The following is a 26832-nucleotide window of genomic DNA, read 5'->3' as shown; positions in this document are numbered from 1 at the left end:
GACCGCACTCTCCCCCAGTTCATTATATGATTACAGTGAGGTCCCCGTCGAAAGGTAGAGGGGGTGACGGAGCAGTGGGGAGGGAAGAAACATTTCTGTAACTCCCAACAACCCTGGGAGGTAAGGTGCTATTACCATGCCCATCTTACAGCCCAGATAAGGAAGCCCCTATGAGCTTAAGTGGCTCCCAGGGCAGCCAGGTGGGTCAGGGGACGGACTGCCAGGCCTGCGGTCAGGAAGACTCATCTTTCCGAGTTCGAATCTCACACTGAGCCTCGGCAAGTCACTTCACCATGTTTGCCTCAGTTTCCTCATCTGTAAAACGAGCTGGAGAAGGAAAGGGGAAATCACTGCTTCACCAAGAAAAGCCCCAAACCAGGGTCACACAGCTAGCGGATGTCTGCGGCCGCATGTGAACTCAGATCTTCCGGATTCCAAGGCTGGCGCCGAGCTGCCAGTGGAGAGAGCATCCCTGCAAAGGGTGAGGAAACCCAGAGTTCGCCACCTTGGGCCAGTCACATCCTCTAGTTTTTTAAGTCTCGGGGAGGGCTCTGGACCTGATGGTATCGACGGCCCTTTCCAGATACAAAATTCTGGGATAACTAACCAAGCAGAGGCGGGCTGTCCACTTTAGGAGCGGGCCCTCCCGGCCCTAGGGCGGGGAAGGGAACTGAAGTAGAAGCCCTCACTTTCGGGCCCTCGTCCCCCACCCCCACGCCAAGCGGGAACTGGAGGAATAGAAACCAAGATGGCGGCCCCCACGCTGAGGGACACTGTCTGCGCCAGTGCGGTTGCGCACCGGCTGCCCCGGAAGCGGAAGAGCGCAAGGGCGAAGCAGTCACAGGGGATCTTCACCATGGCGGCCTTCAGGGCGCTGTGGTCGGGATGCGGGCGGCTGCTCCGAGGCTTCCTCGAGGGGCCGGCTCAAGTCAGCTGGGCTCGGCCTCCGGCCCGGGGCCTCCGAGAAGGTGAGTGCCGGCTCCTTCGGAAGCCTAGATGGCCGCCACCTTTCTCTGACCTCCTCGCGCGCTCTTCCCGCAGGTGCGCGGAGCGGGGCCAGGGGCCGCGCCCTTCTCTCCGAGGCCTCGGTCCAGGACCTCCTAGCCCCGCGCCCACCTCCCTCGGTCCGGGGTCGCGCGCTCCCCCTTCCGCTGGGGCTGTCCTCACCTTTCTCCCCCTCCCCCGCGAGGTCTCGCGCTCCCCTCTTTCTCTCGCCCCGCCCCCTTCCCACGCACCCGCGGGGTCGCCGGCTTTCGGTTCCTCTCTGCTCGGGTCCTCTTCCCCGAGTCCGGAGTCTCGCGCTGCTCCCCATCCCCGCTCCTGGGGAGCTCACTCTACTTTCTCTCGGAAGGCGCCCCGTGCCCTCCCCCGAGTCTGGGGTCTCGAGGTATCCCGACTTTGTCTTGCGAGTTTCTCCCGCAGCCCACGCCCCGCCTCCCATTCCTCTTGGTGGCCCCGACCCCGGTGGCCTTTTCCCTTTGTCTCGAGCCAGCCCTAAGCCAGGTACCCCCTGTGGGACCCCGAGGCTGCCCAGTCTGTAAGGGGAGGGGGGTCAGTGACTGCGATCGAGTGGCCGCGGTCCCTGGCCTCCTCTGCCTACCTCCCTGAGCCCGCTTACCATCCAGGGAGGCCTCAGAAGGGCATCCAGACTGCCCTCTTCCAGGTAAGCAGTCCTGGAAGGAGCGTTCTGTAACAGGGCTTTTCTCTGTTTCCTTTGGCTTCTTTTTCCTTAAAACTGTGCATTGTTTCTGAATAGTTTAACCTCCTATTTTGCTGCTGTCTCCAGCAGGGACTCCTTAAGGCTAGGAGGCAAGGGCTCATGGGTCCTTTGTCTAGGGACCACAACTTACGATGTGCCAAGCATATTACTTCTTCTTTTTCCAGAAGGGAAAGGGGACTTGTTGGAAGAACTTTGAGCAGTTCCTTAGAATAGAAAATCAATGACTGGACTGAATTCCAACTCCAAGAGCTGTGGAAAGATGCCTTTGAAAAGAGAGACACAGAGCACTACTACTGTTCTGGAATGCTTTGGAGTCTAATGCCAGGCACTGAAATAGTTCCAGGAGAGATTAAACATTTTGTCAGTTGCTGGGAATAAGGATAATGGAGCCAGGATGAACTGATCTCTAGGAAGAAAATTTGGAGGGATACTTTGAACATCCATATGTTATTTTCCCTTCCTCTTCATGTCAGCTCTTAGAGGACCAGATCTGTTTTCATTCCTTTTTTCATGTCAGCACAGCACCTGGTACATTATAGGTATACAATAAATGCTCATTGATTGAATGATTGATTCAGACTTGGAAGGGCCAATGCCCTCATTTTACAGATGAGCAAACTGAATTGGCTTAATGACTTGCCTAAGGTCACAACATTAATAGCAAAATCAAGATTTGAACTCAAGTTTTCAGACTCCAAAATCAGTTGGGTTTTTTCACCACCTTATGTTGCTAAAAAAGTAATACAAATATGAAACTAGACTACCTTCATAGTTTGCACAATGAACTTGATTAGTTCAGCTAATGTATGAGCATATTGTTGCATGTAGATTATAAAATTCTGAGACCTTCCATTGCTGAAAAAGATCGTGTGTTCTTTTTTTTCTTTCCCAAAGAATTAGAAAATGATCATTAACATTAGTGACTATAAGTGGAATACTGAACTCATCCTAATATATTTGAAAATATCCCTTCACATAAGGACACAGTAAGATTAAAAAAGAGTTCTGTGGGAGAGGGGATAATTATTTGATTTTTGTTAAGCCCCCCCCCATGATGTGTTTGGTTCACTCATATCAGTTGCCATCTCTCTTATCTATCTGCTGTTGTCAGTCTCTCAAAAAACATTTTCCAGGGTCAAATCAGTAAATAAAGGATTTTTTGATAACAGACATGATCACAAAACCTAAAAAAAAAAATTATAGAGTATCACCTTTCCAGCCTGAATTGGAAAACGGAATCTAGTCTAGCCAGAAACAGAGCATTCTAGTGCAGGGAGAGTCTCTAGACAAGGTTCTAGATCCAGCACACAGAAGCCTAATGTGCAAGGTACAGGAACAAGTGCCTCTTATATGTGTTACTGAATTTACAGTCACAGATTCAGGACAGATGAAGGAGGCATTTGGTCCAAGAGTGTTCTTCCAGGGTGAATGTTGGATGACTAGATTGTTAACTGAGCAAGGAGCAGCTTGGTATCTCTTGACCTTGGGAATAGAGTGGAATCTTAGATCCACACTTCCTCATCTGAAGCATATAAGAGCAGGAATCCAAGACCAAAGGGAAGCCTTCAGTTCTGTCCCTCTGAACCAGCAGAATGTTCTAACTAGCTTATAGTGGTTGAGTCCAGTGCCTGCTACTGGGATTCCAAACAAGGAAAATCCATAGGCATGTTGCTCAGTCCTAAAATGAGAGAAGGAACAAGAAAAGCTCAGATTGGGAGTATGGGTGGGGGTGATCAGACTTTGCCAGGATAGCCATGTTGGGAGCACTGAAAGCTTGCAGGTCTCCAACTTGAGCTGTCCTTGCACTATACTGGAATGCCATGATACTCAGTACTTTGAGATTGACTCCAATACATCTACAAACAAAGCTTCAACAAAAACCACAGCTTGGGCACAAGTTTAATTAGGATTTCTGGAAGAGATAAAATGGGAGCTTTTAAATGTTTTTTTATAGATGAAATGAAAGCACTAGCAGGTGAAAATGGAAAAAAAGTGAGAACTGTGAAGAAAGAATTTGAAAGGTTATTAACAACTTGGCACAAGAGGTACAGAACCTTACCCAAGCAACAAACTCCCTGAAAATTAGAAGGGACAAAACAGAAGTGAACAGTTCCATAAGACAAGAAGTATTAAAACAAAGACAAAAGATTGGGGGAAAGTAGAAGAAAATAAAAGATTTCATAGCAAAAACAAAATTGGGTTGAGGAGAGAGAATTAATTGAAGAGTCATTGAATCTCCTGGAAGCCTTCACCAAAATTAGAGCCTAGCCATCACATTTCAAGAAATCATTAATTTAAAAAAAAAAAATCTGCCGAGATATCTTACAGGGGTAGGGAACATACAAACCTCCAGGCCACATGTGGCCTTCTAGGTCCTTGGGTGGAGTCTTTTGACTGAATCCAACTTTTATATAACAAATCCTTTTATTAAGAGGATTTGTTCTGTGAAGTTTGAATTTAGTCAAAGGTCCACACTTGAGGACCTAGAAGACCAAGTGTGGCCTTGAAGCCAAAGGTTTCCTACCACTGCCTTAGTGCCAGAGAGTAAAGTGGGAATAGAAAGAAAACACTGGTCACCTTGTTAAAAAACAAAGTAAAAAACTAAAATAAAAGTCACAGCCAAAGTCCCAAGCTTCCAAATCAAAGGAAAAATATACTTCAGGCAGCCAGAAAGAAAGAATACCTAGAAGCCACACATGGATTTTTTTTTTAATTTATTTATTTTTAGTTTTCAGCATTTACTTCCATAAGATTTTGAGTTTCAAATTTTCTTCCCCTCCTCCTTCCCCAAAATGGCATGCAATGTGATCCCAAGATGGCATGCAATCTGATATAGATAGGCTCTACTTATGTACTCATATTAAACATGTTTTCACATTAGTCATGATGTGAAGAAGAATTAGAACTAATGGGAGGAACCACAAGAGAAAAGGAACATCATAACAGAAAAAGGAGAGCAAGTAGTATGCTTCCATCTACATTCAGACTACAAAGTTCTTTCTCTGAATGTGGACAGCATTTTCCATCATGGGTCTTTTGAAGTTGTCTTAGATCCTTGCATTGCTGAGAAGAGTTAAGTCTATCAAAGTCAGTCATCACACAGTGTAGTTATTATGTACAGTGTTCTTCTGCTTCTGCTCATTTCACTCAGCATCAGTTCATATAAGTCTTTCCAGGTTTTTCTGAAGTCCAGTTGCTCATTATTTCTTACAGCACAATAATATTCCATTACATTCTTATATCACAACATGCTCAATCATTCCCCAGTTGATGGACATCCCCTCAATATCCAATTCTTTGCCACCACAAAAAGAGCTACTGTAAATACTTTTGTACATGTGGTGGGTCTTTTTCCCATTTTTATGATCTCTTTGGGATACAGACCTAGAAGTAGTATTGTTGACTCACAGGGTACATATGCACAGTTTTATAGGCCTTTGGACATAGTTCCAAATTGCTTTCCTGAATGGTTGGATAGTTCACAACTCTACCAACAACGCATTAGTGTTTCAACTTTCCCATATCTTCTCCAACATTTATCATTTTCCTGTTTTATCATGTTAGCCAATCTGATAGGTATAATGTGGTACCTCAGAGTTGTTTTGGTTTGCATTTCTCTAGTGAGTCGTGATTTAAAGCATTTTTTCATATGACTATAGATAGCTTTAATTTCGTCATCTGTGAATTGCCTGTTTATATCCTTTGACCACTTATCAGTTGAAGAATGACTTGTAGTCTTATAAATTTGACTCACTTCTCTCTGTATTTTAGAAATGAGGCTTTTATCGCAGATACTGGCTGTAAAAATTCTTTCCCAGGTTTCTGCTTTTAATCTTGGTTGCATTGACTTTGTGCGAGAACTTTTCAATGTAATGTAATCAAAATCATCCACTTTGCATTTCATAATGTTCTCTAGCTCTTGTTTGGTCATAAATTCTTCCATCCTCCATAAATCTGACAGATAAACTGTCTCTTGCTCTCCCAGTTTGCTTATAGTATCAGCCTGTACATCTAAATTGTGTACCCATTTTGATTTTATTTTGGTATATGGTGTAAGATAATGGTCTGTGCCTAGTTTCTGCAATACCATTTTCCAGTTCTCCCAGCAGTTTTTGTCAAATAGTGAGCTATCCCAGAAGCTGGAGTGTTTAGGTTTATCAAACGTTAGATTACTATAGTCATTGGCTACTCTCTCTTGTGTAACTAGCCTGTTCCGCTGCTCCACCACTCTGTTTCTTAGCCAGTACCAAGTAGTTTTGATGATTGCTGCTTTACAAGAGGGTCACACGTGATGTAGCAATCACCACTATAAAGTAGCAGAGTTTGAAATATGATATTCCAAAAGGCAAAGGATATAAGCTTATAGCCAAGAATACCTTATCCAGAAACTGTGTATGCTTCTAAAGGGAGGTAAACGAACATCTAACGAAATAAAGGAGTTCTAAGTATAACTCATGAAAACAACTGCATAGAAATATTGAAGTGCACAAACAAGAATCAAGAGAAACATTAACAAGATAAACATGAGCAATCATAAGACTCTAAATAAGGATAAACGTTTTACATTCTAATTCCAGCACCTTCTCTCTGTTGATTATCCCCTTTATAGCTTGCTTTGTATATGTTTGTTTGCATGCTGTCTCCGGCATTAGATTGTAAGCTCCTTGAGGGTAGGGATTTATCTTGTTGTATCTCTAGCACTTAGCACAATGCCTGGCACTTAAAGGGTATTTAGTAAATTTTTATTGGTTGGTTGACTGTCAAGGGTCATAAGAAGTCTAAATAGACAAAGAGCCTGGAATGATCATTTTATGTTTTGATGATTTTAAAAGAAGGAGGGAAAGGGAGAAGAGAAATATACAAGGGAGAGGAAGAGTGGGGAAAAGTATCTCACACAATCTGTAGTGAATAAGTGGAAGTCTTGGTAAATAGGGAGGAAGGGGTGGGGAGCAGTTGGTACTTGAACCTCACTAATATAAACTGATCAAAGGAGGAGAAAATATACACATAGTTTAATATAGAAATACATTTTAGTCAACAGGGAAGAAGAGAATAGAGAGAAGAAGAGAGAGAATAGATTAAGGGAGGAACTAGTCCTAAGCAAAACAAACTCTTAGAAGGTGCAGAAATACTTATAGTAGCTATTTTTGAGTGATAAGATACTGAAACTGAGAGGATGCCTGAGAATTGGAGAATAACTGAATGAGTTATGGTATATAAATATAATGGAATACACTTCTGTTGTAAGAAAGGATGGTGAGGGTGGTTTCAGAGAAACCTGGGAAGACTTATATGAACTAATGCAGAGTGAGGTGGACAGAACCAGGAGAATGGTTTATACTGTAGCAACAATATTATAAGGACAAATAACTTGAAAAATTTAGGAATTTTGATCAACAGAATGACCAGTCCTGATTCCAGAGGACTCCAAAGAAACATGTTACCCACTTCCAAATAGAGAGGTAATGAACTTGGTGCAGTTTGAGATCTTTTTTTTGGATGTGGCCAGTGTGGAAGTTTTATATATGTCAAGAAGCAGATTTACATTTATACATGTCAAGGGGGTTTGTTTTAAATTGAAGGAGGGGATGGGAGAGAAAGGTGTATTTTTGTTTAATTGAAAAAACATTTTTGACCTTTTAAAAACTTTAATATTTTATTTCTCCCCTAATTACACATCAAAACTGTTTTTAACACAGTTTGTCTTTGGGAGTGAGACAGTTGGAGTTAAGAGACTTGCCCTAGGTCCTGCAGCTAGTAAATGTCTGAGGCTAGATTTGAGTTCAGATGCTCCTGACTCCAGGACCAGTGCCCTATTACATTGGCCCCTTAACATTCTTTTTTTTGTTTGTGTTTTTAAATTTTGAGGTCCAAGTTGTTATATATGAAAGTGATAAAATACTATTGTCCTATAAGAAATGTTGAGCAGAATGTTCTCAGAAATACCTGGAAAGACTTGGAATGAACTATGCAAAGTGAAATGAGTAGAACCCAGAGAGAACATTTATACAGCAACGGCAGTATGTTATGATCAACAGCTAACAACAGTGATCCAAGGCAGTTCTGAAGGACTGTAATGAAAAATGCTGTCACCTCCAGAGAAAGAGTTGATGGAGTCTAAATGCAGATCAAAGCATACTTTTTTCTTTCTTTTAAAAAAATTTCTTTTCAGGCAAGTCATTGAGGGGTAAGTGACTTGCCTGGGGTCACACAGCTAGTGTCAAATGTTTGGGGCTGTATTTGATCTCAGGTTCTCCTGACTCCAGGGCTGGTGCTCTATCTACTGCACCACCTAGCTGCCCTATATACTTTTTCTTTCTTTACTTTTCTTGGATTTTTGTATGTAGAGTCTTTCACAGTATGACTATCATGGAAATGTTTTGCATGACTGCACATGTATAAAATATCAAATTGTTTGCCTTCAATCATGGGTAAGGGGAGGGAAGGAGAAAGAGAATTTGAAACTCAAAAATTTTAAAAAACAAATGTTAAAAATTGTTTTTACACGTAATTGGGGGAAAAATAACATTAATTTTTTAAAAGTTGTTCCAAATTCTTTCCCTCACTTCCACCTTTATTGAGAAGGCAAGCAGTTTGACATGGATTATACATGTGCAGTTTTTTACCGTTTTTGAAGGATTAGGGCTAGGCTAAAGTTTATACTATTCCTGGTAAGAAATGTCACTTTTCTTCCTGGACAATTCCAAATCATGCCCCACCATCCTTTCAGCCAACACTCCCTTCCTTCCCCTAGCTTCTTACCTTATCAGGTTGTATGCTTTTTGAGGGCAGGGGCTGGCTTGTTGCTTGCAGTACCCTGGCATATACTGTAAGCATTTAATAAGTAGTTTTTTCATTCATTCATCAAATTTCCGACTATGTTCTCAGTTTTAACCATACCTGCTTGCTATTCTGTATGAAATATTCATCTTTTCTTGATAGTGTGTCCATTCCCACACATGAAGCATTCTCCCTCAACCAAATTATTTGCCTTCCCAATGTCAAAATTCTACTTAAGACCTTGTCTTTATGTAGACTTTTGAGAACAGTCTTACCTAGATGTTGGCTGCAATTTCTATAGAAGCATTTCCCAATCCTTGATTTCACTTGGTGCTCTCATCAACCCCATGAATTTAATTGCCATCTCTGTGCTGATGATTCTCACATATCTCAGATTGCAAGTCCATTAGATGTCTTAAGCTAAACATGTTGAAAGCAGAACCCGTCATTTTTCTCTCTAACTCTCCCCACCTCCAGTCTTCACTATTACTGTAAAAGGTAACACCACTCTCCCATCCTTCAAGCCCACAAGCTAGGAATTTTCCCATCCTGGATTCTTCATTCCCTCTCACTCCCCATGTCCAAGCTGTGGCCAGGGCCTGTCAGTTTCACTTAAGCAACATCTCTCATATACTCCCCCTTCTCTTCTCTGACACTACCACCACTCAAATACAGGCTCTCATAACCTTGTAACTGGATTATTATAGTAGCCTGCTGGTGGATCTACCTAATTCAACTCTCTCCCCTCTCCTGTTGGTTCTCCATTCAGCCCCTAAACTGATTTTCCTAAAATACATCTGATCATGTCACTCCCCTATTTATTGCCTCTTGGGTCAAATACAAAATATTCTGCTTAACATTCGAAGCCCTTTTTAACCTAGCTCCCTCCTATCTTTGTAGTCCTCATACCTGACTCCCCTGCCTCATTGCTTCTATCCAGTGACACTGGCCTCCTGGCTGTTCCGTGTGACTGAGATGCTCTCCCTTTTCAAATCTTACTTACTTCCCTGGCTTCTTTTAAGTACCAACTAAAACCCCACCTTCTATAGGGAGCTTTCCCTAGCCCTTCTTAATTCCAGTGCCTTTCTACTGTTAATTATTTCCTATTTATTCTGTACATAGCTTGCTTGTACATATCCATTTGCCTGTTCTCTCCCCCATTTGATTATAAGCTCCTTAAGGGCAGGGACTGTCTGTGGCCTCTTTTTATATCCAAAGTGCCTGGCGCATAGTAGATGCTTAATAAATATTGGTTGATTGATTTCTCACCGAATATCCTTGATCTTTCCTTACCTCATCTTAGATTTTATTCTCCAGCACGTGCTCTGGATTCCATGACACTAGCTCTTTGCTGTTCTCAAACACAACACTCCTATCTTCTGACTCTGAGCCTTTTCACTGACCTCTACCTCATTTCCCCCTCTGGGCTTCCCTAGTTTCTTTCAGGTCTCAGTTAAAGTCCCACCTTCTGAAAGAACCCTTTCCCAGTCCTCCTGACTCTCATTACCTTGCGTCTGAGACTATAATTCATCCTGTGTATATCTTGTTTATATAGAACTGTTTGCATGTTGTCTCCCTCATTAGACTGAGTTCTTTAAGAGCAGAGACTGTTTTTCACCTTGCTTTGTATCACTAGTGCTTAGCATAGTGCCTAGCACATAGTAGTTGCTTTATAAGTGCTATTTGATTCACACTTTTCTACTTATATTAAGCACATACAATGTGTACAGTTGCAGTTATTAATTATATTTGTGTTTGCTACATGTTTATGTTCATTGGAGACTCACCAGTTGTTATTTGGTATAGTTTGATTCATTTTGGACACCTCCTTGGGGTTTATTTACCAAAGCACTAAAAAGACCTCTTTGTAAAGCCTTTGGAGTCTTTACTTGGACTTCTTGATTGTATTTATTTGTTTTAATTCCCTTTCACCCTCCAGGGCAAGGACTGTTTAGTCTGCCTGTGTATTTTTTTTTTTCCCATGGGGATATCTCTTTATTTTCCAATTTTAAAAAGTAGGAATACAAAGGATTACACTTTGTGAAAAATTAGAGACCTCAAGGATTATTTAATTAAAGCCTCTGATTTTAGAGAGAAGAAAACTGAGGTTAAAGAAAAGGAAGTGACTAAGTCAGGGTCACACATTAAGGCAAAGGTAGCCAGCATTGGACCAGACCTCATCAAGAGTCAGGGATGGAGTTGATCAAGGGTTATAGTTAAATCTTCTCTTGACCTGGGGATGAGGCCTTGCTGAGTGCTTAGGAGGCTAATGATCTTCGGTTTAGGGGCTGTCCAATCATCTGACTGGGAATGATGTAGGCCTCTGGCTGCTGGATCTGTGTGGGCTCCAAGTCAGCCAGGTGCTGACCACTGGAAGCAGCCAGAACTCTCTTCAGTTCCAGTACTAAGTCCTGCCTCCCAGGGCTGTAAGCATTGCATTCTGTGAAGATGGGCTGGCCCAGGAGGTCTGGTTCCGGAAAGATGCTCCCAACTGCAAGAGAGAATCCGAGTTGTTCTTCTCAGAGTTTTGTGTTATCTGGGCATAATCTCTATCTTTCTGAGCTGGAAAGTGCTGGCTGGAGCTCTGAGGAAATCTGGGACTTTTCCTGCTTGAGTAGATCAAGGGAAATTTCACCTGGAGATCCAGGGAGGATAGAAAGCTACACCATTTCGCCAGCTAGAGAGACATAGTTTCAGGCTCTTTCTGCACCAGTCATGATGGCATTGCCAGAGGATGTCGGGCCCCTTCTCCACAAGGGTTGCTCCCCTCAGTGACTGTAGCAAGGGCCACCCACCATTCAGGATCAAGATGCACTCATGTCAATTACACATGAAAGTGACCTAGGTTAGGGTTCCATTCCTCAGTACATCTCTCCAGGATGGTAGGAGTTGTTTGTTTGTTTTTCGATCTTTACTCTCACCCCCAATTCCATGCCCAGTCAAGATGATTTATGCAGTAGGAGCTTAATCAATATTTGCTAAAGGAGTGAACATGTGGAATGGTCTGCCAGTGCTCCCCTAACTGGGACTCTCTAAGCTAATGGTGAGTGCCTTTGGTGGGGGAAATGAGGAATCTTGTTCGGCTACAGGATGAGTTGGATGGCCTCTGCTGTCCTTTGCAGCTCCAGAGGCTTGGAACCCTGAGAATGAATGGAGGAAGATTCTGGCAGTGATTGACAGAAGCACCCAAAAACTTAACAGGATTCTTCAGTAGAGAAAGACAGAGAGAAAGAGGATGAAGAGGGGGAGAAGAGGAGAGAGGGAGTGAGGAGGAGGGGAGAAAGAAGGTGGGGGGAAGGGGAGAGAGAGATAGAAAGCAAGAGGAAAAAAGTGCTTCTGTGTTTCTTTACCTTTCCCTGTATGGTGCAGTGGAGAAAATTATGACATGATTCTAGGGCAGATTATTTAATGTGCACAATTAAAGCCTAGTCATATTGAGAAGACCTTCCTCTGTGTTCCTGTCACAGCCACATCCTAGCATATAAGGAAAATACTATCTTTCTTAAACCTTTTATCCATAAGTCTCTAATTTTCAAAGTTCTTTCCTTTCTCTGCTCTTCCCCCATTCACCCTGAATGGGCAGTAAATAGAATAGCAGCCAGAAGAAAACTGGATCTCAGGTTTTGTTTGGTTCTGACATTTTTTGTTTTGGGTAATGAATGTCTCAGAAATACTTGATTTCTATCTCTCATTTTTAATGGTTACAAAATAATTCATTGGGTTTATTCCAGTCTCCAGCATAGCCCTTATCCCCTCCACTGAGATACCTTCCCTATCAAAGGTCACTTCTGGTTTGACAGATTGTCTCTTAGATAAGTATCTGCCTGTTGTTTTACCCACTTGCCTATAGTAAGATGATTTATTGGCTTGCATTTGCTGTGTGGGGAATCTCTAGAACAGTGGAGCTTGCCATGTGCTTTGATCTCTTTTCCAGGGGCCAATAGGATGACTTCAGGGTTTGGTTCATTGCCGTAAGTGGTGTGTGTTTTGTTAGGGTTGTTTACCTCATGGTTGGGACCCAAGTGCCTCCATAGAGAAAGAGAACACATGTTTATCCAATTTCTGTTTCAGTGCATTGTGCTCTGCTCAGAGTTGGGTGGTACCCTAATCGGTCTCCTTTTGTTTCCTATTGTGGTTCTCAAAAACAGGCCCAGTCCCACCATCCCCCAACCTGTTACCCATGACTTGTCCTCATCCTCCCTTCAGCTTGGTTTGTACATCTGCAGATTTTCCATGGTACCTTGTTTTCATTCTCAGTCCTGTGTTGGGCCAAGGATGCCCTTTCCTTACTTTCCTTATTGAAAATCCTGTTTGCTGGTTATGTTACTGTTCAGTGAACACCATGTTTCCCACCAACTGTGTAGCTATGCTCTGTTCCAAACCCATGGGCCTATTGAGTTCCATTCTTTTCTGATTGTGTGTTTATCAGGAGTCTAATCAAATACTGAAGTGTTCTCTAAAGGAGAAACTACAGGGCTGTTGTGACCATTGATACTGCTTATGCTTCTGGTGTTAAATCTGAAGAAAGAAATTGTGGGGTAATAAGCCTACTTACATAGTCTGGTCTAGAGAAAAAAGAAGTAAAACTGTAGGTAGTTTTTGTATCCTATTAGATGGGAATCTCGGAGTTAATAGATCCCCACCCAGTAGCATCCTAGGCTTCCAGTTGGATTATAGTAATTCTCACTTTTTTCCCAATGCATTTTTTGGTAATTTTAAAAATTTATTTTAAACTTAAATATAAAATGAGAGAAGGGGGAAAAAATTGCCACATACACAGCAGAAAATAAGAGAGGATTTGATAAACAATAAATTTCCATTTGAAGAAAATATATGTAATAAATACTACATATTGTTTTCAGAGCTAGCCAGCTTTCCATTGCTTCCTTGTAGGTTTTCTTTTATTTTCTGCAGCATACTTTTTACTTTATTTTTTCTCTCCCTTCCCTCCACCCTAAAGACGACTATAGTTAAGTGTGTGTGTATAGATATATTTATAAGCATAAACACATATGCACTCATACACACACACACACACTCACACACACACATATATATGACTGTACTGTGCTTATTTCCTTCCACTTGTCATCTGTGTCTCTGAAGGTGGATCACATCCTCCTTCATAAGTCCAAGTTTTTCCATGTTTTTCTAAATCAACCAGCTCATTATTTCCTACACTACTGCAATATTCCAACCCAATACTATCCGATTAGTGAGATTGTCTATGAAACTTTTTTCCCAGTGTTCTGCATTCCTTCTATTCTTGGCTACATAGGTTTTATGTATACAAAAAAATTTCAATTTAAAATAATCAGAATTACCATTTTACACTTCAGTAGTGCTCTCATCTCATAATATATAGTTATGGTCTGATACTACTGAATCTACTTTCTTTACATCTTTTTACCCTGGTTTCCTTGAAGTTCCTGACTTTTTGTTCTTCCAGATGAACTTTGCTATTGTTTTTTCTCAGTAAAATAATTTTTAGTAATTTAATTGAGATGACATTGAATAGATTAGTTAAGTAAAGTTGTCATTTTTAAAATTGTATTAGCTTTACCTGCCCATAAACAATAAATATAAGTTCACTTATTTAGATCTGACTTTATTTGTACGAAAAGTGTTTTATGTTTATGTTCACATAGTTCTTCAGTCTGTTTTGGCAGATATATGCTCAGGTATTTTATATGTTTAGTTATTTTAAATGTTCCAAAACTATTAAAAAATATTGCTGACACAGTGTAGTTTCTTTATTTTTCTCTTTTGATTAAATCTATTTTAACTTTGAGATCTTAATTACTGCTCCTGTTTTTTTCTTTAACCTAATAAATTCTACTTTTATTCTTTATTTTATCTTTGTGTATATCTCTCATCTTTATAGCAATATATTGTTGAATTCAAATTTTTTATCTGCTGTACACTTCCATTTTATGGGTAAATCCATCCCATTCACATTCTAAGCTACAATTACTTGTATATTTTCCTTCTTCCTATTTTTCCTGTTTTTCTCATCCCATTTACTCTATCCTTATTCCTTACTCCTCTGTTTTACTTCACCCTGCTACCTTGTCCTCCTATTCCTTAACCTACCCAGCCCTCCCAGAGTCTCTCCTTTATCCTCTCCCCATCTCCTTGCCCTCTTATTTCTTTCTGAATTTAGAAGACTTTTATACCTTTCTAGGTATATATGTTGTTCCCTCTTTAACATATTCCAAATACTACCCTCCCTCCCTGATATTAGCTTCTTCTGTATCAATTTTTCCTTTTATACCTCATTTCTATGAGATAATTACTCCTTTTAATCTCTCCCTACAGTTTTATTTTTCATAGGATTTACCCCATCATACTCAGCTCATCCCAGTCTTTTTTTCAAACTACCCAAACAATGACAGCCATAAATGTGCTGTTAATATTGTCATATATAAGAAGAAATAGTTTGACCTAATTGAGTCCCTTATAATTGCTCTTTAATGTTTACTTTATATTTCTCCTGGATACTACACATCAGATTTTCCCTTAAGTTCTGGGGGTTTTTCCCAAAAACCTAAAAGTCTTTCATTTTGTTAATGTTCACTTTTTTTTCATTCAGGATGATACTTTACTGGATAAGTTACCCTTGGCTGTAACCCCAGTTCTTTTGCTCTACTGAATATAGTATTTCAAGGCCTACATCCTTAAACTTTAGTAACTGCTAGGTCTTACATAAAACTTAGTGTCGCTCCATATTTAAATTGTTATTTTCTTGTTGCTTCCAATATTTTCTCCTTAACCTGGGAGCTTTGAAACTTGGCTGTGATATTCCTGCAAGTGTTCCTCCTGGGATCTCTTTCAGGTGCTGATCATCGGTGGATTTTTTTCTATTCCTGCTTTGCCTTCTTGTTCTAGAACTTCAGGGCAATTGTCCTTGATAATTTCTTGTAATATTGTATCAAGATTCTTTTTTATTGTAATTTTCAAGTAGTCTGACTATTACAGTATTTTTCCTTGATCTGTTCTCCAGATCAGTTGTTTTTCTGATTAAATGTTTCACTTTTTCTTCTGTTTTTTCATTCTTTTGATTTTTTAAAATTGTTTCTTGGTGTCTTAGAACATCACTAGCTTCCCCTTGTCCAATTCTAGTTTTTAAGGGATTATTTTTTTTCCTTAAGTTTTTGTTTCTCTTTTTGAAGTTGGTTGACTTTCTTTTCATAGTTTTCTTGGGTTGCTTTTATTTTTTTCTAATTTTTCCTCTATCTTTCTTATTTGATTTTTAAAGTCTTTTTTAAAGTTCTTTAAGAACTCGTTTTGTGCTTGGGACCATTTGATGTTTCTCATTGAAAAAAGAGTGGCTTTTTTAGCTCCATTATATTCTTCTGTATGTGAGCCCAGACCCAGTACCATTTCTCATGTCTCGCTTTCAGTACCAAGTCTTTTCTCCGTGGTGGATGATTTTAGATGGTCAAAGTGAGTGTAACAGGTCCAGTGTCATTGAAGTGCCATGAAGATGTGGTCGCATGATGGTTTTTATGTCCAGGGTTTTTCTTGGGGAAGTGAAGTGATTTTGAACATTAGCTTCATTACAAATGAGTAGCAACTCATCAAGAGAATAAAGTCCTCTTGTGTTATCTCCTAGTTGAACAGGTTGCCTAAAGTTGTAGAGTCAGAAGACTAGATTTAAATTGTACTTCTGACCCTACTAACCCTATGACCCTGGGTGTGACCTTGCTTTGTAAACCTTAAAATTCTTCTGGAACTATAAGCTAGGACTGTTATTTCAGTATTTCTTTGACCTTGCCAAGATTGTCCCCCTGCTGTCTGCTCATCCTACTCTGACTGCTTCAGCAGTGACAGGCCAGAGATTTGGTCATTCCAGGGGCCCTGTTGAATTGGTATGTCTTTGGTAGAGCTCTGGTGCAGAAGTAGATGAACTTCCTCTTTGTTACCCCTACCTTCCATTTCCCTGTAGAAGTAACATGGTGCAGCTCTGCAAAGAGATGGAAAGGGCTAGGAAACAAAAATGATTTCTACCTGGTCTTGTACCACAACCACTACAACCTTTCTCTGTGAATGTTAGCAATGATCTTCTTGCATTCTTAACCCACTGCCAACCTACTAGGGGCTAAGTTAGTATAGTCCTTGGCTCTTGGCACTTAACATTTACAAACTCTTAGAAGCTATAGACCTTTTTTCCATAATTCTCTTTGTAAAGAGCCATATGCCGTTATATAATCACTAAAGCCTTTCAGTAATGTTACTGTAAAGAGGCTCAGGTGAGATTTGTGGAGCGCAGCAAGGGAAGCCATTCCCCCAAGTCCTCAGAATCTCTTATCATTTAGAGGGAAATGATAAAGTACTTCTGGACAGAGAGCCAAATGCTTGTAAAGGCCCAATGACATCCTTCTGTCATCTTTTTAAAGAAGAAATTTCAGGGAAGACCATGTAGGGACTATAATCTCTGAAAATCCTCAAGTGGCAGTCACAGGCAAGTCCAATATGAATTCTTTTCAAAGTTGCCCTGGATGGACCCATGGGAACTCACAAGATCTATGTTCTGCTTTTTGCATGTGTAAAATTTGAGCTCTATGATTTGAAACTCTTCCTGTTTCTTATTAAACAGCTGACCTCATTTTTCTCCTTTATCTCTGCAGTGGTGGAGATCCAAGAAGGCAAGACAACTATTGTAAGTATCATAGTATTGACCAGTTGGAACCTCTGTCATTCTTGGAACTGCTGAGTCGTTGACATTATTAGAAGAGAGCCTCAAACCAGCCCTTATTGGGGACTTCCTGAATCCAGAACCAGCTCCCTCTGGAACCATAAATCCTGGAACCTGTATCTTTCTAGCTGTGGATTGTCATGGCTTAGTCAGAAAGTCTCCAGGCTTGGAATGAGATACTGTTACGTGATAATGACCTGGGTTCATATTGCTCTTTGAATTACAAAGTCATAGAGGTCTTTGTTTATATTATTTTTGACAGGTTATAGAATTTTCAGTTTTCAGAAGGAGAGACTGAAGCAGAGTCTCACTAAATTGTCCCAGAGCCAGAAACCTATATTACATATATTTTCCTATCTCCCTAAAAGTTATTTTTGTGGTAGTATAGTTAGGAAATCATATCATTTATGCACATTTGCCTTCTCTCAGATCCTTTGGCCTATCTGTTCTTCACTATTGAAATTTTTAGCATACCTATAGTTGGGCCCTCTCAAGTTATAGTCAGTAGGCCAAGATTCCTTAATTTTTTTTTAATCTGTTCTCACTGGTCTCCATGGAAGCCCTGCAGCTGGAACCCTTCAGAGACCTCTTAAGAGACTTGAATCCACAGCTCAAAACAGGGGTTTTGCTCTGCCTCCTGTCCTCTTCCCCTCACTCTCTCCTCTCCCCCCGCACCACCAGCTGGCCATGGTAAGGTCAGTAGTCCTACAGGAAGTCTGGGCTCACCAAAAGACTGGCATGTGTCATCACTTAATAACCCACATCCCTCAGGATATCCCCTTCATTTGTCCCTCTTTAATTATAGAGGACAAACATTTGCTCTGAAGACCCCAAGCCTGAAGGACCAAAACCACCAAACTGGGAGATGTGAAAAGTTTTCTTTACTCTAGAAGTGAATCTGTAGAAGGCAGACAAGCATGGCACTAGATCTGGAATTCATCACAAAGTCCTATGCTTCTGCATGCTCTGTTGATAAAGTTTTCCCTTGTGTCCTGCCATGCCTCAGCTTTACCCAGAATCTCACCTTTTCTCACAGCGCTCAAGACCTGTACCCTCCATATTCTAGTCCTTTTCCCCTCTGACCATTCCCATGTCCATGAAAGGTGCAGGTTCTCTAGATGCCTGTCAGTGCTGTCTCTGGCTTTGCTTCCACACCCCATGACTTCCTTCTAGCATTACTTTCCGCCTCCACTTCCAGTAGGAGCTTGCTACTGGGATTGACAGCTTGTTGCTCTTAGCAGCTTCAAGGCTACATTATAATAGGAAGAGAACATAAGCTAGGCCAAGACTAGTTGAACTCATTTCATATATGACTTTTATCTGGGTTTGAAAGGTGACATCCAAACCAATGAAGCATATAAAGCCCTCTTCCCCCTAACCACCACCACCTGCCTTGCTATCTTTGCCCCTGATAAGGAAAGGTGGGTTCTAATAGGCTAAGGTAGTAGCATGATTCTGTGGCCTGTTGACAATTTTTAAATTATTGATGCGTGGGGAGGGGGAAGGGAAGGTTGTCACTGTTATTTCCAATGACTCTTCTTCCTCCCCACCAGAATCTTTCCCTGTAACAAAGAAAAAGTGATAGTATTTTCATTTCTAACTAACCAAGGGCCAACTTATTATCCCCTATTAAGAAAAAGTTTTGCCACTTCAGGCTGGAGAGATTTATTAGGTTAGGTACTGCCAAGAGACCCTCAATAAAGAGAACTGCTCTTCACCCTCCAGTTTCTACATCATAGTATTTACTTCTGTATTAAATAGGATGTTTGGTTCAGTACTTGACGTCTCCCTTTCTACTTCTTAGATTGAAGGCCGAATCATAGAAACTTCCAAGGTGTCACCAGATCCTCCTAACCCCTCTGGCCAGTGCCCAATCTGTCGTTGGAATCTGAAACACAAGTATAACTATGTGGTGAGTGTGCCTTCTGACTAGGTTAGCCCAAAGAGAATTAGCCACAGGTGCAAGTATCTGTTGCACTTCTGTTAAGTGTAACTTGGTCCTCTTGTTTGCCTATTGCTGCTAGATCTAGAGAAGAGAGTTTGGTCCAAGGTTTGACTGAGGATTAAGGATGCCTGGGTTCTTCACTCTAGCCCTTCCTGTGTTGACTGTGATTCCTCATCACATTTTGTTTGGGTTTCTCCCATAACATATATTTGAGGAGACTCAAATGGGCTAAACAGAATACTTGCTCTTCGGCTACAAAGAATATTCCTTGCTCTCCAGGAGTGGTTTTGACCACTGCTCTTTGTTGCCCAGCAGCATTTGTCTTTAGTGTTGGTCACTGATACCTGTCACTTTGAAACCAGCTACTTCTGAAGAAGTAGGGAGGAAGACTCAGTGACAGATCATATCTTTAAGGAAAACTACCTCACTCCTTAGCAATTTCTGAGTTTTCCATAACATGGTAGATGATGTGGATTCTGGGCTAACTAGCTCCACAAGAAGCCAAACCTGAAAAGAAATGCATAAAGTAGGTTTGAACTGAGATAGATGTATTCCTTGGCCCTTCTAAAAGTGGCCAAGAACCACAATTCAGTGATATGGTGAAAGAGCATATATCCATGAGGCATGATGACCCAAATCATTCTCCAGGGTGGTCACTCCCTAGGGCCACGTAGGGTAAGAAGTTTGATAGCCCAACTGAAATGCCAGGCCCTCCTGTTAAGTGGTGCCTAGAGTTAGCTTCTTATGGCATACGTTTGGCACTAGAGTTGCTGGTGCTGCTCAGAATGCAACAGCATCAGAGGGAGGTAAGAGCCCACACCTGCCCAGCCACCAGACACAGGCATCAGTCCCCTAGGGGCACTACCCACTGGCTTTTCCAGGAAACACACAGCCTGAACTTGGCTTTGTTTATCCATCAGAAGAAACCCAATCCCCCACTGAGGTGAAGGCTAAATTTGTTTTTGCTTTCACCCTGTTCACTCAGAATATGCTTGAGCTACAGAGATCCGTCAGCTCACTCAGCAGTGCTTGCGGGGGGCTGGGGCTGTGAGTCTGGTTTATTAGCCCATATTAATCCAATCCAAGTTGTTTTCATCAGATGCTGAAGATTACAGGGGTGGGAACTGGGGGCCTGTGTCCCTCAGGAGCTGTCCAGTGATTAAAGCAAATCTGCTGTTACACGGCTTGGCTCCCAGCAGTGGAGCAAGTTAATTTCATGGAACATGACCACTAAGGCTGGTGTGCCAGGCCCTAGAGGAGGGGTGGAGGGGTGAGTTTTGTTTAACCCCACTTTGTGTTCTCATGGCATTTTCCCAGCTACACAAGATTCCAGGATGGCTTCCTGTCTTGTGGCTGATTCTTACTGTTCTTAACCCTGGGATCCCTCCAAAGCAGTCTGAGAAGCTGGACAAGTGTAGCAGAGACATGACAGGCAGAGGGAATTAGCATAGCTTGTCCCATGGAGAAAGAGAGCCATGATGATCCCCTCTTCTTACTCCAGACCCCTCATAACTCTTCTCGTTCACAGCCTTCACCCTCTCCAACCCCCCTGAGCACACAGCTGAACTCAGGACCCTACCAAAGCATGTCTGCCCTAGTTTGTCACAAGTTTCAGCTGCAGAGCTAGTCCTGGGTTTCCTGCATCCCGTCTCCACACTAATGAGACAGCATAGGTCATGTGTGCTCTCCATCTAGGAAAAGAGATCTCTCATGTTCCCAGATCCCATCAAGAGTGAACCCTTAGCAAAAGAGTAGAACTAAATTCTAAAGGCGGTAACTCCTGTTACCTGTTGGGACCAACTGAGGTGTAATTGTAGGGAATGATGAAAGGTCCTTGTGAACTAGTACAGAGTGAAGTGAGCAACACCAAGAGAACCGTCATGCAACAATAACAGTGTAAAGAAAGTAACTTGGAAAGACTTGGGCTTAACTCTTGTTTAATGACAGTGATTCACCATATCTCTGGAAGACTTACGGTGAGTGTTTGACCTTGGCCACTTTGTGGATTTGTTTTGACTGCTTGTTAAGGGGTTTTGTGGGGTTTTTTCCTCTAGATTTTTAATTGGGAGAGGGATGGTTAGCAATAGTGATCTCAAAACACAGGGCTGTTGGAAATATGAAAAAGCAGTTCAGAATAAAGCACAGACAGGCACGGCGGTTTGCAAAGTAATGTGCGGATTTTTTTTAAGTTGCTATTTTTAAAGCAAATGGTTTGAAATGGAGATTGACCATTTCATATATAATCTTTTTGTGTTCTGTGTTTATGAAAATGCTCTTTTTTGGCATTTAAGGTCATAATAAAATTATAAAGAGATGCTTTAGTTCCTAAAAACATTCCTACCTCTGACTATTGAATAGAATTGGTCTTTTACTTTTGAAAGAAAACCCTAGAGTAGGAGCTCTTGGCCTGGTTAATAGGATTCATAATCTCTTACTGACATTTGGGATTTAACTTGGGCCTGACTGTCCCATTCCTTTCCTCAGAAGTCTGGGATATAGGTACAGTAACAATGGGCAGATTTCTTATAGATCTTATTACCACTGGCACCTGTGAAGACAGGACCAGTGATAAGAACATAACCTCTGTTGATTGTCTTACTCTGGCTCCCAAGTGCTGGGAGCAGTACAAGCCCACCTTCTTTTCCACCATCCTACCTCTCTTTTCCATGCCCTGCAGGATGTCCTTCTGCTGAGTCAGTTCATCCGACCTAATGGGGGAATGCTGCCACGGAGAATCACAGGTCTATGCATGGAAGAGCATCGGAAAGTGGAGGAGTGTGTAAAGATGGCTCACCGAGCAGGTAGTTTGCATCCCTTCCCCCACATCAAGTGAGCCCCCTATTCAGAAATATTGAAGTGATAAGGTATCTAGCTGTTTCCACTGTACTCCCTGTATTTAGGTAGGATGAAAGCAGTTTTGTAGTTATTGTCAGTTGTGTCTGACCCTTCGTGATTCCATTTGTGGTTTTCTTGGCAGCTTCTCCAGCTCATTTGACAGATGAAGAAGCTGAGGCAAACACACACAGCCAGTGTGTGTCTGGGGCCATATTTAAACTCAGGATGATGAGTCTTCCTGACTCCAGGCCTGGCATTGTGCCCCCTAGCTGCCCATGAAAGCAGTTACTCTGGTGATAAAAGAGGAGTGTTACTAACAATTAGGGAGCTACTCCCATAGTATAACCTGACCTTATCTCAGGAATTGCTGAAGAAGCTATATAGTAGCTTCCCTGACACACACTTCCCTTCATCTAGGTCTGCTACCGAATCATAGGCCTAAGCTTCCTGAAGGATTTGTTCCCAAGAAAAAACCCCAACTCAATCGGTGAGTGAACTGGGAACTAGTCATGATGGATGGCTACAGCTCAGGACCTCCAGGATAGTTGTGACTCTACTCCTAACATCCATTTAGTTACTCCGTGGCCCCTCAGCCTTCTCTATAGCCATTGATGGCTGTATGGATTAGAAAGCATTTACTTAAAGATGCCCAGTCAAGAGTACATATGTCTGTAGTAGCAGCATAACCAGTCATCACCCCACATCCTGGGACAACAAGTTCTGTTGATTCCTGTTTCCTTCCTTTCCTTTCCTCTACTCAGCTGCAGTTTACATCGTTCACACTCCATTTGGCCTGGAGTATGGGTGAGAGAAAGACCCCTGGGATTCCTCCTGTGTGTTTCCATAAGGAAACTTAGGAAGAGTTAGAGCTGAAAAGTACATCTTGTCACCTATCCTTACTTGTTGGGCATTAGGAAGTGTTAATCCCCTATTTATGACATCATGCTCTGTTGTCATGGAGATGCCAGAATAGTTTTCTGAACTTTTAATATTCTTGCTCTCTCTCAGCTCTGGGGTTACCAAAGGGCAGAAACAGACATAGGAAATGGTAGACAGACCTCAGAACTTTTTGTGGTCCTGGTGTGACTCTAGAGGTGACTATAGAAGGGCAGAGTTACTTGAGTGGGAGGTTAAGCTCTAAAACATGACCCACTCCTTGCCCTTATACCAGCTCTGCCGAAATGGACCTGGTTTCCAAAATGGGCAGTAACTCCCTTTCTAACATCTATGGAACTGCACTGAGTTGTCTTTTAACCACATGATCCTGGGCCAAGCCCTATGATGTTTCTCTGCTGTAGATGTGAAAGTTGTCTTTGGGTTTTCTCTGATTATGTCTAACTCAACTGCGTGTCCTCCTTCCCCTCATCTCCACCCCTGTTCTCATGCTGCTGCTGGCAGTTCACTCTCAGTGAAGGAGCATGTGTGTTGGGCTCAGCTGAGGGTTTTCACAAAGCAAGACTCCTGCCTTCTTAGCTTTCCTTCCTCACCTCCCTCACTCCCTGGGAGTGTCTAAAGAAATTCAGGGTCTGGATGACTGAAGCAGCAAGGAAACAAACCAGTACATTTCTACTATTGTAGAGGAAGGGTGGGGGCAGGGGGTACTGGAATGTAGAGCCAAGAACACAATTCATCTTGCCCTCAGGCCTTTGAGGAGAGGCAAGGATCCCTCCCCTTCAATCCATTATCCTTTAATGTGATATGGTATTGATGATGTATGGACTACAGAATTGTTAAAAGGGACACAGAGGAAAATGAAACTTCCCTTACAAGGAAGGGCCTTGAGTTACATGTGTAGCCTTAACATCAGCTGGATTTGGGGACCAAAGAAGGTCCCATAATATTGTCTGAGCTTTACTCTTTCCTACCCTTCATAATTACTTTGCTGCAAGAGAGTTGGGAAGGTACCGATCTGAGACAAGAACTGGGATTGTTCCTGGAGTTTGGCTGTTCCCAGAGAGCTTATTGGAGCCCATCCAGCCATTCTCCTTGCCAGCTGGCGACTCTTTGTGGCACTTACACTAGGCCCAAGGCTAGCTGGAACTTCATTCTCAGGTCAGATCCTTCTAGGGCAAAGGGAGAGAGAATAGCTTTGGGCCAGCAACACCAGAGAAACTGCTTAGCTTCATGATTTGCTTAGGTACCACAACCTGATTTTCCCAGTAAGCAATTTCTTCCTATAGTGGACAGCAGTAACCATTCCATTTTCTCCCTGATCCTATCTCTTACTTTTTCCTGTGTGTACAGTCTAAATCAAGGGAGCTGTTGATGTATGGAATAGCCAAGATGAAGTATTCTTCATCCCCACCTCCATGTCCAGCCCCTCTTCTGGGTATATAGGCAGGTACTTCTTTTGGCTTCTTGGTTCCCCTAGTCTTTGGGGCCATCTCAGTGCCTACACTCTGTTCTTCCATTTGGGGAGATGGCTCCCCTTTTTCCCTCTTTGTAGGGCACAAAGAAGGGAAGCATTCTCATCTTCCAGGAGCCAGAGGTCAGTGGAGCACAGTTGAAATATATCACTTAAGTGGCTTTAGAGCACAGCTGGGTGAGGCAAGCATGTTGAGTGGGGGCCAGGGCTTTCCAGGCATGGCTGGGGCCCTTTCTGGGGAGGCTAGCCTTTGCCACTGCTGAACCTCTGGAACAGGCTGGGGCCCAAGTTTCATTCTGGACAAAGCAAGCCTCAACCTTACTATCATAAGCCACTTTTCCCAGAACCAGCAGTCCTGGCCCTCTTCTCCACAGAAGAGGCCAAAGGACCATGCCTGGAATTATTCTCTTCCATGAGAGTTGTAGAACTTACCCAGCCAGTCTGCACCCATAGCTCCCACCCTTTGGCTCTTATTCTCTTTGGGGAGGGGGCCACAGGCTATGGCTGCCCACGGGAGCTGCCCCTGGAGCTGGAGCGACTATCTAAGCCAAATGAGTAAGAGCGAAGGCCTTTTTTGCCCAAGCACTTACATCAACCTCTCCTCTCTCTGTGGTCAAGGGCAAAAAGAATGACTTTGGATCTGAGCAGCCACTTCTCCCTCCTCCTCTTCATATACACAAACACTGACAACTCATAAAAATCAAGGAAGCATATGGCCTGTGCTGCCTGCCACACACACTCAGCAGCTCCAGCAGTCAGGAGCCCCATTTGTTTACAGCATGCTCAGTTGCTTACTCTGTGGAAGTACAGAACTGCTCCCTTCCTCCCCTTCAAATGAGTGAAGCCACTGTGGGCCAGTTCAGTTTAGTTGACCATAGTAAGAATGGGAAAGCCAGTACCCCTATTCTCCATAGCGTAGGTGGGTCAGAGTCAAGATCCACGTAGATGTTTTATCCACTGCAATACTCAAAATGAATAAATTCCCCACAGGTCTTCATTATACTATTCTGTCTACCTTCTTCTACAGGTACCTGACTCGTTGGGCTCCCCGCTCTGTCAAACCCATCTTAAAGAAAGGTCCAAAATGGAACAAAGTTCAAATGGCTGTGGGCTCCCCTCTGCTTAAGGATAATGTCAACTACACAGGCAAACCCCTGGTGATGTACCACTGAAGGGAGATGTTGACAAAAGCCCACAACCCCTGCTCATGGGAGCTGTCTTCCATCATTCCAACAAGGGAGGACTAGAAAGTAAATCCAGCCTAGAACTGTTGTAGACCTAGATGTCTTCAAAACTAGTTATTCCTGATCAAAAGGTGGACAGAGGGAAAGGCAATAATAATCTGATCCTGATTCTAATGGAACTGCTTGTAGAGTTGTGGGGAAGCCATTGGCAGCTGCCATAAGATGTCATGATCAGCTCTGACTGAACCCTTGAGTCGAGTGATATAAATATTACCCATGAAATATAAAACAAGACATAGTTGCTAAACCACATGGTGTATGCTTACTTCTTGGGAAACTGGAGATTCCTGGACCCTCAGCATCATAGCATGAAGGGTAGGTCTATGTTCTTCTCACCAGTGCCCACATAAATATAACCGTGATTCTTGGTCCGGGGAGCATGATAGAAGGTCAGGCCTGGCCAGAGCAAGCTTCGAAGCACAACCAGTGCATTACCCCTCTCCATCTGGATACTCCAGGATCCTGGGGAAGGGACAGACAGACAGATGAGGAGGAATCAAAACCAGGGGCCTCCAAGAAGGCTCAACTAGCTTCTGGAAAAGGTTCCAGAACTGTTGGGGATTTTGTCCTGGTTTATGTGGTTTCGTTGGTAGGAATAAAGACAACTCAATTATCCAGAGGTTGATCGTTCAGACCTTTTACATCTCCTGAGTGCCTTTTGGCCATTTCATTGCTCATTAAAACCTCTTCCAAAGTGAGGGCAAAGGAAATGAAAAGAGGTGAAACTCCAGCCAGTCCATATTGCTCATATCTGCAACTGTAGTTGAAGATTAAGGAGAGGAAACCAAAAAAACCAATAAAATGGAGGTTTGAAAGTTTTTAGTATTTTGGTACTCCTAACTTAGGCTCATCCAAGCTGACATGAATGCATTCTTACGTGTACTCTGCCCGCAGTTTGCTGCTTCCATTTTTCTTTCTTGCGGGGAGAGGGGGTATCTCCCACATTTTTAAAACTGATAACATTTTGTTTTGATACACGACATCACAGCTAGCACCCTCTATGCACGCGCACACACACACACACACACACTCACACTCACACTCACACACTCTCTCTCTCTGTCTCCCTCTCCCTCCCTCCCTTCCTCCCTCCCTCCCTCCCTCCCTCCATCACTCTCACTCTCTCTCACTCTCATATTCATGGTCTTCCAAAAGCAGGAAAGCAGATCACCTAAGAGAGTGACTTTGTCCCCTTCTCCTTCTCTACCTGTGTCTCCACCCTCACTCAAACGCTCCCCATCCCTC

At 42.5% G+C, this 26832-nt stretch overlaps 2 protein-coding genes across 5 annotated transcripts in view; one reads left to right on the top strand and one right to left on the bottom strand.

The window, feature by feature from the left end:
• The first annotated feature begins 800 nt into the window (after positions 1–800).
• Positions 801–25837, top strand: MRPS18A (mitochondrial ribosomal protein S18A). 2 transcript variants are annotated; one of them, XM_072642285.1, is made up of 6 exons: positions 801–968; positions 17131–17162; positions 19003–19110; positions 21821–21944; positions 22396–22465; positions 25371–25837. In XM_072642285.1, the coding sequence occupies exons 1-6, from the start codon at positions 857–859 to the stop codon at positions 25513–25515; spliced, it is 591 nt and encodes a 196-aa protein (XP_072498386.1). In that variant the 5' UTR covers positions 801–856; the 3' UTR covers positions 25516–25837. The 2 variants fall into 2 exon arrangements, with proteins under 2 accessions (XP_072498386.1, XP_072498385.1); XM_072642284.1 differs by lacking the exon at positions 22396–22465 and having other exon boundaries at positions 810–968.
• The window catches only part of RSPH9 (radial spoke head component 9), a 37954-nt gene continuing 21506 nt past the window's right edge, over positions 10385–26832 (bottom strand). For 2 of the 3 annotated variants that reach the window (XR_011974287.1, XM_072642281.1), the window contains 2 exons: positions 25854–26049; positions 18848–19086 (listed from right to left, as the gene is read on the bottom strand). Coding sequence is in view for 2 of the 3 variants with exons in the window: in XM_072642281.1 (XP_072498382.1) it covers positions 25889–26049 (161 nt within the window). In the remaining variant the exon portion in view is untranslated. Of the gene's footprint in view, positions 10992–18847; positions 19087–25853; positions 26050–26832 lie in introns of those variants that run through there. The other variant, XM_072642282.1, reaches the window with a different exon arrangement.

This window comes from Notamacropus eugenii, chromosome 2, assembly GCF_028372415.1.
Source record: "Notamacropus eugenii isolate mMacEug1 chromosome 2, mMacEug1.pri_v2, whole genome shotgun sequence".
Classification (NCBI taxonomy): Eukaryota; Metazoa; Chordata; class Mammalia; order Diprotodontia; family Macropodidae; genus Notamacropus; species Notamacropus eugenii.
Note: the sequence above shows the minus strand (reverse complement) of the source record. Positions and strands in the feature narration are given on the sequence as shown.

What these genes read in the sequence shown, in the direction of transcription:
- MRPS18A (XM_072642285.1), top strand. Translation starts at nt 857, where the DNA reads ATGGCGGCCTTCAGGGCGCTGTGGTCGGGATGCGGGCGGCTGCTCCGA. An exon ending in GGCCCGGGGCCTCCGAGAAG is followed by an intron (nt 969 to 17,130) that starts GTGAGTGCCGGC and finishes TTATCTCTGCAG; the next exon opens with TGGTGGAGATCCAAGAAGGC. An exon ending in AAAAAACCCCAACTCAATCG is followed by an intron (nt 22,466 to 25,370) that starts GTGAGTGAACTG and finishes CTTCTTCTACAG; the next exon opens with GTACCTGACTCGTTGGGCTC.